The 13,301-nt window shown below is 29.7% G+C and overlaps 2 protein-coding genes across 5 annotated transcripts; one reads left to right on the forward strand and one right to left on the reverse strand.

Annotated features, from left to right (window-relative positions):
- Positions 1-2,220: 2,220 nt before the first annotated feature.
- LOC140864874 (COBRA-like protein 2) lies at positions 2,221-5,833 on the forward strand. 4 transcript variants are annotated; one of them, XM_073269270.1, is made up of 7 exons: positions 2,580-3,662; positions 3,778-3,857; positions 3,943-4,183; positions 4,310-4,396; positions 4,582-4,741; positions 5,096-5,349; positions 5,437-5,833. In XM_073269270.1, the coding sequence occupies exons 1-7, from the start codon at positions 3,590-3,592 to the stop codon at positions 5,757-5,759; spliced, it is 1,218 nt and encodes a 405-aa protein (XP_073125371.1). In that variant the 5' UTR covers positions 2,580-3,589; the 3' UTR covers positions 5,760-5,833. The 4 variants fall into 4 exon arrangements, with proteins under 4 accessions (XP_073125372.1, XP_073125371.1, XP_073125369.1 ...); XM_073269271.1 differs by lacking the exon at positions 2,580-3,662 and adding an exon at positions 2,221-2,421 and having other exon boundaries at positions 3,943-4,396; XM_073269268.1 differs by having other exon boundaries at positions 3,943-4,396.
- A 281-nt stretch (positions 5,834-6,114) lies between these two features.
- On the reverse strand, positions 6,115-7,332 carry LOC140861092 (flavonoid 4'-O-methyltransferase 3-like). Its single transcript, XM_073264096.1, has 2 exons — positions 6,571-7,332; positions 6,115-6,414 (listed from the first exon to the last, which is right to left on the reverse strand). The coding sequence occupies exons 1-2, from the start codon at positions 7,330-7,332 to the stop codon at positions 6,115-6,117; spliced, it is 1,062 nt and encodes a 353-aa protein (XP_073120197.1).
- Positions 7,333-13,301: the final 5,969 nt, after the last annotated feature.

Consider the following 13,301-nt stretch of genomic DNA (forward strand, 5'->3'; position numbering starts at 1 on the left):
GGAATCTACCTTGTTTTTATACAAAGGTAGATTGTAATAACGAACTAATCATATGTTAAACACCAAATGCAAGATTGAAGTGTCAATCAAGGATAACTCTAATCTTATCAAAATAAATGAGTCATATGTGTATCTTGATTGACTTATTATATCATGGTTTTGTATTTGAACACTATTTATATATTTCGTGTGTGTTCAAATCAAATGATATTTTTCTTGTATATATGGTAGAGTTTTAAATTTTCATCAGTAAAAACGGTAAATTATGATATGATACACACACATAAAAATTATTGAATATTTCACACACATATATATGATGATGTTGTCCACATATCGTGCCACCTAATGTGCCCACACACACATATATAATATTATTTGATTGAATTATTATTTTATGGTTTTGTATTTGTATTGTTTATATATTTCAATTGTGTTCAATTTGAAATAGTAATTTTTATGTATATATGGTAAATCTAATAAATTTGAACCAAAACAAACTTTTAAGCATTTATTGCTCCGTATAAAATGTGTATGTAATTAATATTGATATATTTCTATTTTATAACATGATTATTTTTTAAACAAATTATACTTTCTAATTTATGTCAATGACACATTAAAATTTTAATCGAAAATTGCTATATTATTATATTTACAATATTAATTATTATCTATTTTTTATTATTAATTTTTTGGCAAATCAAATTTCTATTAAGCAAGTAAATCTAAAATCAGTATTTTTGTACGATATATATATATATATATATATATAGTTTTGTTATGCTGACCACCCACCGTACCCATTTAATGTGCCCATCATGAGGTGGCACTCAACTATTGCATGTGTTGAATTGTGCATCCAATAGTTGAGTGTCATCTCATGGTATGTTTGTGTATGTGCATGAAAATGTGAATCAATCTAAAAGAAGCAAAATTTAAAATGCATTTATGTAACTTAATTTTATATATATATATATATATATATATATATATGTATATATATATATATATAAATGATATGTTGAGCAACCACCGTGACCACCCATGTGAGCATATGCTGATGTGTCACTCACCTATTGGATGTGCATGATGCCACGTCAGCAGGTGCTCACATGGGTGCTCACGGTGGTTGCTCACCATATCATTTCTCTATATATATAATCAAAGATTGGTATGCTATCATGCATAACATTTATGAAGGTTTAGTATATATACCAAATCTAGAATTTTTATATATAAAAAAAATCGACACATTATCATATATATATATATATATATATATATATATATATATATATATATATATATCATTTATAGTAAATTTTACATATACATGGATAAAAAAATAAATTACAAATTCATACATAATCATATATATCATTTATGGAAAATTTACATATAGATAGATTAAAAAATTAAACTTCATTAAATTTAGTGATAACATCGGATTAAATTTCAAATAAATTAGTGATTACGTATAATTAAATTTCAAATTTTGCACTTAACGTTAGTACTTTCATGTATAGTATTTGCGGAAATTTTCACAAATATATGAACAAAAAATATTAACTGAAATACCATAAAAAATTAAATGAAATTAAAAATGATGATAACATGATATAAAATTTAAAAGTAGAACAAAATATTGTTATATTATTATATATAGTGTTTACGGAAATTTTCACACATATATAGACAACAAAATTAACTAAAATAAAAAATATTGATAACATCCGATTAAATTTAAAATTTTTAACCAAAAATTGATACATGATCATATATTGTATTTATGATAATTTTCAGATATAAAAAAATTTTAACTGAAAATTGAGACAACATTATATATATAACATTTAATTTTCACATATATTTTGAGAAACAAAAATTAAATGAATTTTTTTAAAAAATATAAATTTTATCAAATTTTGAATCGAAAATTTGTATATTATCATATATAGTATTTATGTATTTTTTACACTCAAAACAACTAATTGAAATTTAAAATAATGATAATATCATATTAAATTTCAAATTTTGACTAAAAAATCATCATCATTATCCTCATTATTAATTATTAATATATATAACATTAATTAACAAGGTTTCTTGTTTTACTAATTACATTTTGGCGGAAAACTACTATATTTAGTAAAAACTCTGCTTTTATATAGACATAGATTAAAAAAATAGCAAGAAACAAATTTACGGGACAAACGAAACCCACCATCAATTCTTGAGTATTACCAATTACCATACTCTGAATTTACTCACGATGTATTTTACTTGAGCATAAAATTTTGTGGTTCCTAGAACAATCCAAGCATCTCGCTGATAGGTAGCTGTTCGGCAAAATGCTTGAATAAAACAATACCCTTATCAAGAATACACCGCAGAGGTGATGAAGTTGTTGTTGAGTAGGTAAAGTCGGCATCTTTAACTCATTGGCTGTTCACTTTTTTTCAATTTATTTGTTTATTGATGACCCACCTCTTCCTCTTGTCATTCTCACGCACCGTCCTTGATCGTTTACTTTTTGGAATGTGAATGAATATTCCAACATTTGGTTATTAAAAAATTTGGCCGCATTAGATTTTTAATACATTTGAGGGGAGGATCTATCTTCGATCTTTGTGTTTTTGGTCAATATTTCTGAATTTGCAGTTGGTTGGATCATCATTTCAGTGATGCTTTTATATTGTTGTATTATTTTTAAGATTGTATTAATTCTTGCATGCTATTTTTTTTTTTATTGCTAATGGAGTTTGATGCGGGGAATGAATGACGATTGTACTTTTGGTATTTAATAAAATTTTGGTCGGCAGAGATAATAACTTGGTTCTTCAGTTAACTGTGGCTGAAAAACATGCTATTTCGACATTCATTCAATTGGTTGTAGCTAAATATAAGTTTGATTCTGTTTTCTGATTCATGGTTTAAGCATTTTTGTTATACTTGAATAAACAAATCAAGAATCTATAAACAATCACCCCTCATAATGTTATAAATTCCAATAAAAAATATCCAAAACAGTTTAGTTGACTCTGTAGAGTTAGAAACAGTTGGTTGTTGAGACTTGAAACAAACTTAGGATACTTTTGATTGCACGCGTTAGTGGAATTTTTAGCAGAGGATATAGATCTTTGGAATCAAGTAGCCAAAAGACGTAGCGTGAGATTTCTTTCTAGTAGTTCTGGGAATTTTGATATCCTACTTGTTGGTTTATTTGTTTAATTTAAAGACAATTATGATATGCCTTGATACCCACGTCAAGTTTCACTGAGCTGATGGTGGAAAAGACAAAAAAAATGTATGCCAATTATTTATGTTTTGTTGCTTAGTGTACATAAATCTTAGGAGAATCTACCATGTACGTCTGTTTTGTATTTTATGATTTATCCCTTGATTTTGTCTGTTATTATTCATTTGGTGTTTTGGATGTTCTTATATTCCATTTTCCCTCTTCAGTTATCATGGTACAGAAAAAAAATCTCTAGCCTAGGTGGATAATTCTTGTAGGTTTAGAGCATTTTTTATCCCAACCCTATAGCTCTTGAAGATCTCATATTACTAAACTGCAGTAAAGGAAATGAATACAACCACTTCGCGTGTATGGCGTTATTTTCAGTTACTACCGTTTATTATGATTTGCAGATTTTCAGGCACGCTATCTTTTTGTCATTGCAATCCGCCTTTCTCAAAATCTGAGCTCTAAAGATGAACCTCTTCTGGCTTATCATCTAATCTCATTTCTCACCTGAAATTTTCACACTGCAGATTGCTATGACCCGTTGGATCCAAATGGAAGTATCACCGTCATCTTTGACACACTTAAGTACACACACGACGGTTATGTGGTTAGTAATTCGTGCAATTCTGAAATATTTCAGTTTAAAGCCTGTTACATTTCGGGAAAAAAAATTATTCTGTTTGTACTTTCAGGCCAGAGTAACCATCCAGAATAACTATCAGTATCGTCATGTGGAGGAACCAGGTTGGAAGCTTGGGTGGACGTGGGCGAAAAACGAGGTTATTTGGTCAATGGCTGGTGCTTTTGCCATCCAACAAGGAAATTGTTCATCCTTCAACTACCAAGTGCCACATTCTTGCAAACCAGATCCTGTAATAGTCGATTTGATGTCAGATGCACCGGCACAAAACCGTTCTGATGGTTGTTGTCGAGGTGGCATTCTTTCTTCATGGGCTATTAACCCTTCTGCATCTTACTCGTCTTTCAAAATTACGGTTGGTAATGTGGAAGAGAATTGCACTGGATCCAAACCTCTGAATTTGACCTTGGCTGCCTCAGGACCTGGTTACACTTGTGGCCCAGTCATGGACTCTAGTCCCACAGTATATTCAGTCATTGGAGGCAGACGAGAAGAGCAAGTTTTAAGTACGTGTTGTTTTTATAACATGAATGGTAGAATGAATATGATCAAACTTTTCCTCTCATTAAACAGAAAAATTTACCAACTTCCATATTACGCCTATTTATCTACTTTTCACCATTCAGACTATTGGAGGAAACTAAGTTCACTCGTACACTAGGACTTGTCCAATGGTATTCTCATTTTGCAGGGACATGGATATCAACCTGCACATACTCCAGTTACGTTGCGAGCAAAACACCAATTTGCTGTGTTTCACTTTCAACATTTTACAATCCCACAATCACTTCATGCCCTTCATGCAGCTGTGGGTGTCGAGTGGCCGATCCTCTTGCAACATCATGTATAAGGTGTGTTGTGAAAATATGTGAAGCATACCTACTATCTTCTTCAAAACTGGATTTCTGTACTAGGATTGGGGTTGAGAACTAAGATATATTTTAGAATTGCATTCGATATTTTAATTTTATCATGCATATTGGCTATGAGTTTATAGCGATTCAGTTATAAGAGATATTTTCATCTATCTAAAGGTGATAACTGTATTCTAAATCAAGAAAGATTCAATAATAGTTTTGAGTCCTTGTTGTAACCCTATTGGCCATTATAGCTGAATCAAGTAAATTCTGTGTCATGTTGCATTTGCTTTCAAGCATATTTGTGCTAATTCTAAACTAAACAGTCTATACATATCCCTTGATTAGTGAAGGTGTATTTCCATCGAATTTGCTGGACATTGATCTGATCCACTGCACTGACCACATGTGTCCGCTTCGGGTTCATTGGCACATTATGAACATTTATGTTAGCCATTGGAGGGTGAAGTTAACGGTCTCGAATTTCAATTATGGAAAAGATTACTCGGATTGGAATGTTTTAGTTCAACATCCTGGCTTTGGTCAGCCTTCGACTGCTTTTAGTTTCAACAGTACCATAATTCCAACTGTTGGAGTCCCAGGTAGTTTCCACAGCAGAATTTTATATTTTCAAGAATTTGAATATATTTTTTCATTATAAAATTTCTGATGAAGGGAATTGATTTCAGAAGATATTGCCCTTTTCTGGGGAAAAGCTTTCCATAACACGAACATCTTGAAAGCGGACAAGGGCGGAGTAGGATCCGTCACTACAGAGATACTTCTGCAAAAAGATTCAAGTTCATTTACACTTGGTAATGGATGGGGTTTTCCCAGAGCAATATATTTCAATGGTGAAAACTGTCGAATGCCCCTTCCGGACACCTTTCCGATGCTACCAAATAGTAGCCTGAATCGAAGGACTTCAAACTTCCTGTTTCTTCTGATGTTTTCCTTCTACTTATCTATACAGGATGTTTTGTGTGTTTTGAATCATTTTTCCCTTCTATGAGTATACTACTATTTTGACATGCTTGAACAGACTCAAATGTACATATGCAATCTTTTTACGTAGAGATGGATCACTCTTTTTAGACAAAATTTTGATTTGTATGTTGTTTACGATAACCCTCTAAAATCGTTGAAAACTACTCATTTAGTGATTTGATACTTAATTCTCTGGCCAGTATGAGAAACATTTGATAGTTAAAAAAGAGAGTGAACCAAGAAAATGGAAAATGAACCAAATGTAAAGCATTCGAGGTTATTTGTGAGGGCATTACATTCCCTACTGTAGAACGTACCACTCGACTTATTTGAAAACCAAACCGTACATTAATACAGTGAAATGATCAAATCAAGATCCGTCATGGATAAGCCTCTATAACAGACACGATATTCCAAGAGTCTTTCACTGTGTACTTGGTAAACCCGGCCTCATTCAGCAAGTATTCCCATTCTTTAAAAGTCCTCTCTTTTCCTTTCTCCATGTGAGCGATCATCACCATGTCCAGTGCGAGATGAATCTTGCTAAACTCGTCCTCCCCTTCACCTTCTTTCACCACTGCCTCCACTATGATCACCTTCCCCTTGTTCTTAGGGATCACGCCCATACAATTTCTCAATATTCGGATGCATTCTTCATCGCTCCAATTGTGTAACACCCACTGTATATATTATGTGTTTTAAATCCCCTAGCCTGCTTATATAAATGTACTTACTATATATGATGTATCAAAAACTACATAAGTTTCAGGTATAGAAAGAGGTTTCGGGTCAGAGACTCAAGAACCATGCATATACAAATGAGAGAACACACGTACCATAAGAAAAACGGCATCACCCTTGGGAACCATTTCAAACATGTCACCACCAACCTGGTCGACACCATGACAAAGTGGTGCCACGGATACGACCTGAGGGCGATCATAGTTAACCCCTCGAACCCACGGGCAAGCCTTCACCAAGGTGCGAAGGGCCGTCCCATCACCGCCACCGACATCCACCAGAGAAGTAATCCCCTGAAACACCTCAGGATGCTGATCAATGATAGCCGACATAGCAAACCTGGCATGGGACGCCATGGCATCATTTATCAACTTGTTATGATCAGGATCCGCTGCTGCACGTTCCCACGCATCCCCACCACGCGCGGCAGAATCAACGCCATTCGCGGAAACACGTCTGCTTAGGCCATGCCATGAAACGAGTTCCGCCGGGCTGCTCTGAAGAAGGATGAAAGGAGCCATGCCATCTTTGGACAGCAATCGAGAAAGTGGCGTTTGTGTGTAGCAGAGCGATGATTCTTGGTGTGGAATGGTCGGAGTTTGCTGGAAGAAACCATGGTGAATCAAGTATCTCATGATACGGTGGAGGGCAGAAGGGGAACAGCGTAGAGCTGTGGATAGGTCGGGGAGGGCGATGGATCCGCCGTGGCGTTCGACGGTCTCGGATATTTGGAGTTCTATAGCACATTTTAGTACTGCCAATGGTTGGAAAGCAAACGCATACTTCCATATTTCCAATAGTGCAGCCCGTTCTTCTTCTTTTTTCTCATTTGCTTGTGATTTTTTTTTTGCTTCCATAGTTATGTTTGTCTGTTTTTCGTTGCCATGAACAACTACTCTGCTCAATAATTTATAGACCTTCAAGCATATTTTACAATTAAATAAATAGGTACGTTGATTTCATGAATCGATCCCATAAATATTTCTTATAAATTTTGGCCTGTAATACGTCTTACAAAATTTTTTTTGTGAAAGTTAAATATGTACTAAACTTAAATATGTGAAAAGACGGTTTCAAGAAAAATAATTCGCCATCGATATTCTACTATTTAAATATTTAACAAAAAAAAAAAAAAATAGTCGGTAACTTTCAAAATTAACAAAAGTATTTGATATTACCGAATACATGGATAAAGACACTCATTCATCTGTTTTTTCTTTTTTTTTTAAAAAAAAAACTTAAATTTATCCATTCATCTAAAAAATCTTACATATTTTATTTCTAACTAATAAACTCACTATTTCTTTTTAGTGACAAGTATGTTATTTGTAGGGGTGTGCATAATATAGTTAAAACCGAAAAAACCGAAAATTCAAATCAAATAAACCGAAAACCAAACCGAACCATAATCCGGATTTATTATTTTGGTTTTATAACTTAAAACCGAAATTATTATGGTTTGGTTACGATTTTATGTACTTCAAAATCAAACGACCATTTAAACCGTACATTAATAAAATAAATATTTTATTTATATTTAGACTATTGATAAATGAATATAATTTTAGTAATTCAAATATAAATTATTGTATATATTTTTTTGCATTAAATTTATATAACTAATTATAAATTTACTAAAAAAATTTCTTACAAGATATTTGTATACATTTTAAAATAATTTAATGTATAAATTGCATAATTGGAAAAATGATAAAAACAAATTTTATCAAATTTTATTATTGTAAACTCATAAAACCTAACGAAAAATTATATAAACTAAATTTAAATTACCAATTTACAACTCGTAGAATGATACATAATTCATCAATTGAATTTGTTTTCAAAATCGCAAAACCGATCGTATAAAATAGACCATAGTACTATAAAATCGAACCAGACTGTAATTAAATGGTTTGGTTATCGGATTAGACATTTAAAAAACCGTAGATCGAAAAACTGAACCGTAATTATGTAAAACCGAACCAAACCAACCGTTGCACACACCTAGTTACTTGTATGCATTTATTTTGAATCAATTGGGGAAGGCCATCAAAATGATTTTGGTCATTTTGCAAATATTTGACAGCAGAAATTAAATGCATTTCCCTTAATAAAATATTTATTTCGGGATATTTGAGAAAATAGACTCGATCAAACATCTTGTACTAATATACTCTTGTTAACTAAGTTTTGAAAAAAAAAAGTGTAACCATTATTTTTTGAATTAAATAAAGATAATAGAAAGTTTATATATGAAATTGGTTTTCCAATGAGTTTTTTAAATGTGTGTAAAATAAACAAACAAACAAACCTATATAAGATATATACTCATTTGAAAAATATGCATATAGTATAAAACTTTGCTCGTAGATTCCGTTTTACCTTTTTAATGTTTGTGAAAAATAGACAAATCTATATTTTTGGAACGGATGAAATATTAATTTTTGAATAACATTAATTTGGTTATGATTATTTCAATTGAAGTTTTTTGGATATCAAAATTTTCGTAAGCTTGATATTCATTCAATTCCATCTAACGTGTACAAAACTAAATATTGCACAAGTCGTCTGAAACTCTGAGGGCATGATAGATATGAAAGAATGAGATGAGAATGAGATTGATCTCATGTTCATGGGAATAGCCATTTCATCCAAAAATGGATGGAATGGTGATTCCCACTCTTTTTTTTATATAAAATATTTTTTTCTATATTTAGTTTATTTCTAACAATCTAACTATATATATAATAATAATAATAATAATAATAATAATAATAACAACAACAACAATAATTAATATTATATATAAAACAGCAAATTATTATATAATTATTTTACTATTATGTATAATAATTATTATCACGTATAAATCCTTATTAGTATTATGATTATTTATTTATCTCTTATTATTATTTATAAAATATTAATTAAAAAAAATTTATTTATTTCTTTATTTATTAACATTATAATAAAAATATATTATATTATTTATTATTATTTTTATAAATAATATTAATAAAATAATAATAATAATTATATTATTTTTATTATTACAAAAATTATTTATTTTTATTACTTTAAAAAATATTATTGTATTAAAAAATATTTTAAAGAATATTCATATTAATATATTAGTTAAATTAAATTAAATATAATAATTTTATAATAATATTAATTTATTATTTAATAATAATAATAACAACAACAACAACACATATGAGTAGTAATTATTTTTTTCTTTTTGCTTAAAAATATTTGATTATTCAAATGATTTAATTTCATTCCTTTTTATTTTTTTTCGATACCAATCATTGGAATGGAATAAAAGTATCATTTCATTCATATTATTATTCCATTACAAAGTTGATTTCATTCCTTTCTTATATCATTCTAATGTATCAATCATGCCCTGAGTACATAAGAAGAACATACTGGCATTAGCGACGGTTTTCATAAAATCGTAGTTTAAGAAACTACAGTTTTATACACAACACAAATTTAAACCGTGAGGTCCGTGACAATGATATTTGCATTTTTTTTTGTGGCACTTAATCGATGCACGACAAATCACATGCCTCAATTCAACTCCTAGAAATATTTTGCTCGAAATGATACTGAAAACATAACAAAATGTACTTTAATTTTACTGTGAAAATCAAATATATATTTGGCGCGAAATTCTTTTTTTAAAAAAATCAGATTCTAACAACATTAATAAGGTTTAAATGGGGCAAAATCCCGGTTCAGTCCTAAATGTTTGGACACATTTTCGGTTCAGTCCTAAATGTTTGGACGTTCCCGGTTTGGTCCTAAATATTTCCTAAAAGTTCTCAGTTCATTCCTAAATGTTTATACGTTCCCGGTTTAGTCCTAAATATTTCCTAAAAGTTCCCGATTCAGTCCTAAATATTTTTACATTACCGATTTTGTGCCAAATATTTCTCAAAATTTCCCGGTTTGATCCTTTCATATACTCGTGTGTTAAAACTAACACCGCGTAGTGTTATATCATTTATGATTGAGTTTTATATTATTTATTATATATTTAACATTAAACAAGTTGTAAATAAAGCACAAATTTATTAGAGTTTTTATCCAAATTTAAATCAATTTTACACAATGTTCAAAATGAAAATATTAAATTCATGATGCTACAAAATAAAAACTTAAATAAAATAAACAAAACTTGAGGAATTAAAATTTAATGATGTTATTTCACATTTCTATTAATTTTGTTATATTCTCATTCATGATGCTTGCACATTTAAGAAAAAATTTGGAGGTTGAAAAAAGATATATATCTTTTTAAAACTCTTTTTATAATTTAAATAATTAGTATTTGAGAAAAATTTACTATTAAATAAAACTTAATTTCGTATCACTACTTTAACGGTGGTCAAATAATTCATTATATTTTCTCAATTGTTAACCATAAGTATTCTTCTCTTGAAAAATTTATTGAAAATTTCAAATATTTTGTGAAATAAGTAATACTAGTTATTTGCTAAAATATTTGTTTATTTGTTTGTGATTGATAATGTTTTTAACTATAAGATTGCACCGTTCAATTATTTTTTTATTCCATAATTTTATTTTGCATAATTTATTATTATTATTATTATTATTATTATTATTATTATTATTATTATTATTATTATTATTATTACCTTCTATTTTATTTAACTTTTTTTTTTGTTTGTAAGTTTTTTTTATCACGCTTTGTTTGTAAATGGAAGGACCAAACCAAAAAATTTTGAAAAATATTTAGGACGAAATCTGGAACGTAAAACATTTAGAACTGAACTGGAAACTACCGGAAACATAAAAACATTTAGGACTGAACCGAGAATTTTTGGAAAACATTTGGGACCAAACCGGGAACGATAAAATATTTAGGACTAAACCGAGAATGTGTTCAAATATTTAGGACTGAACCGGGATTTTTTCCCGGTTTAAATGATAACCTAGTGTACCTACAGTAGGCCGAATTTGGCTATTAAATTTTTAAAAAAATCAGATTCGTTCGGAATAGGTTCGTTACTGGCAACATTAGAACAGAAATATTGTAATTAATTGGCTAGGTAGGTGGCGGCGTTAATGAATAATTAACTAATTCTATGAATGCAACAAATTTGTTTGGCAGGAAATTGCAAGCTACCTAGTGTACCTACAGTAGGCCAAATTTGGCTATTAAATTATTATAAATAATTAATATTACAACTCGTGCGATGTACCGGACTTTAATTTGTTTTTATGTTATTAGTCTAAAAATTAGTAAATATGTGTGTTTAAATAAATAATTAAAATACAACTAAATTAAGTTTGAGTTTGAATATTAAAGGATTGAAAATCCATTGATTTAAAAGTATTTCCATTTTTTAAATAACTTACACAAAAAAAATCAATTCATCTTTATATTTATTTACACTATAATTGAGTTAATTACAATAAGTTTCAAATCCTAAGAATATTGCAATCATTTGAAATTCATTGTGGTAAGTGAAAATAAGTAGGAGATTGATTTGAGTTAACATTGCTGAAGTTCAATATTTCAAATGGCTCAAACCAAATGCAACCTAAACTGGTTATGGGTAGGGGTGACAAAATTTTGAAAATTCTCGACCCTTCCCGATTTTCAACCCGTTCTCGTCCCGAATTTTTCTCGTCCCGAATTTTTTCCGACCCGATCAATTTCGAAATCGGGATCGGGATAGACAACTCTACTCGACGGGATTCTCGACCCGACCCGAATATATTAATAATATTTTTTAATTAAAAAAATAATTTTTTTTATAATTTCTGTTTTAATATTAATGTTCTATAATTATCTACCATATAATTATTTTTTTATATTTATATTTATATTTTTTAATATTAACATTGAGTTATAAATTTTTATTTTGTTTTTTTATTATTATCAATAATAATATGTTCTTATTGTATTAATCAAGTATTTGTTTTAGTTTATTTGTGATGTACTAAGAAGATGTTTTAGTTTTTAATGGTTATATACAAAGAAATTTGAATTTATTTGTAATGTACTAAGTAATTCTTTGAGTTTTTTCATAATTTTTTTTAAAAAAAATTTACATAGAAATTTTTTTTAAAGAAATATTGTTCGGGATTACCCTCTCCCGACCCGACAAAATCCTGAATGTTTGGGATCCCGAACATTCAGGTCCCGACACTTCTCGGGTGCGGGATCGGGAGAAAAAAAAATCTCAATTCTTATCGGGACGGGAATCGGGTAAGGGGGTTACGGGACGGGTCCTGACCCGAGCGCACCCCTAGTTATGGGCTCCATTAAAAAAACATTGTTAATATTTTATAAGTAGAAAAAAATTAAAATTTGTGTTGGATAAAAATTTTTAAAATCATCTTGAAAAATATTTTTAAAAAGCGTTATTGGATGATATTTTTTAAAAAAATATTTGAAATGTGTTTTAGGTTGTTTTAAAAAAAACACGCGGGCCAAAAAACGAAGCTCGTGTATTTAGACATATTTGGTCCTATACCAGTCAAGGGGTGCATATCTTCTTCCAAATGCTTAGACTTACTGCACATAGACATATTTGGTCCTATACCAGTCAAGAGTATAGGGGGGAATGAGATACATTTTGGTCATCATAGATGATTACTCTCGTTTTACATTGGTGATTTTTCTATCTTCTAAAGATCAAACATCGTATCACTTGATAAAATTTTTAAGCTTTTGCAAAATGAGAAATCTTTTGTGATAGATAGAATCAGGAGTGAGAGAGACACTAAGTTTTTAAATAAAACCCTTTGACTCTATCTATATGATCAGGGATTCAAGCATGAGTTA

This window comes from Henckelia pumila, chromosome 4 (assembly GCF_033568475.1).
Source record: "Henckelia pumila isolate YLH828 chromosome 4, ASM3356847v2, whole genome shotgun sequence".
Taxonomy (NCBI): domain Eukaryota; kingdom Viridiplantae; phylum Streptophyta; class Magnoliopsida; order Lamiales; family Gesneriaceae; genus Henckelia; species Henckelia pumila.

Bases quoted from the DNA above. Each gene is read 5' to 3' on its own strand.
- LOC140864874 (XM_073269268.1), top strand. From the start codon at position 3,590: ATGAATACAACCACTTCGCGTGTATGGCGTTATTTTCAGTTACTACCG. The intron at 4,742-5,095 runs GTGTGTTGTGAA...TCCCTTGATTAG, and splicing joins CTTGCAACATCATGTATAAG to TGAAGGTGTATTTCCATCGA. The intron at 5,350-5,436 runs GTAGTTTCCACA...AATTGATTTCAG, and splicing joins TCCAACTGTTGGAGTCCCAG to AAGATATTGCCCTTTTCTGG.
- LOC140861092 (XM_073264096.1), bottom strand. From the start codon at position 7,332: ATGGAAGCAAAAAAAAAATCACAAGCAAATGAGAAAAAAGAAGAAGAA. The intron at 6,415-6,570 runs GTACGTGTGTTC...TAATATATACAG, and splicing joins GTGATGCCGTTTTTCTTATG to TGGGTGTTACACAATTGGAG.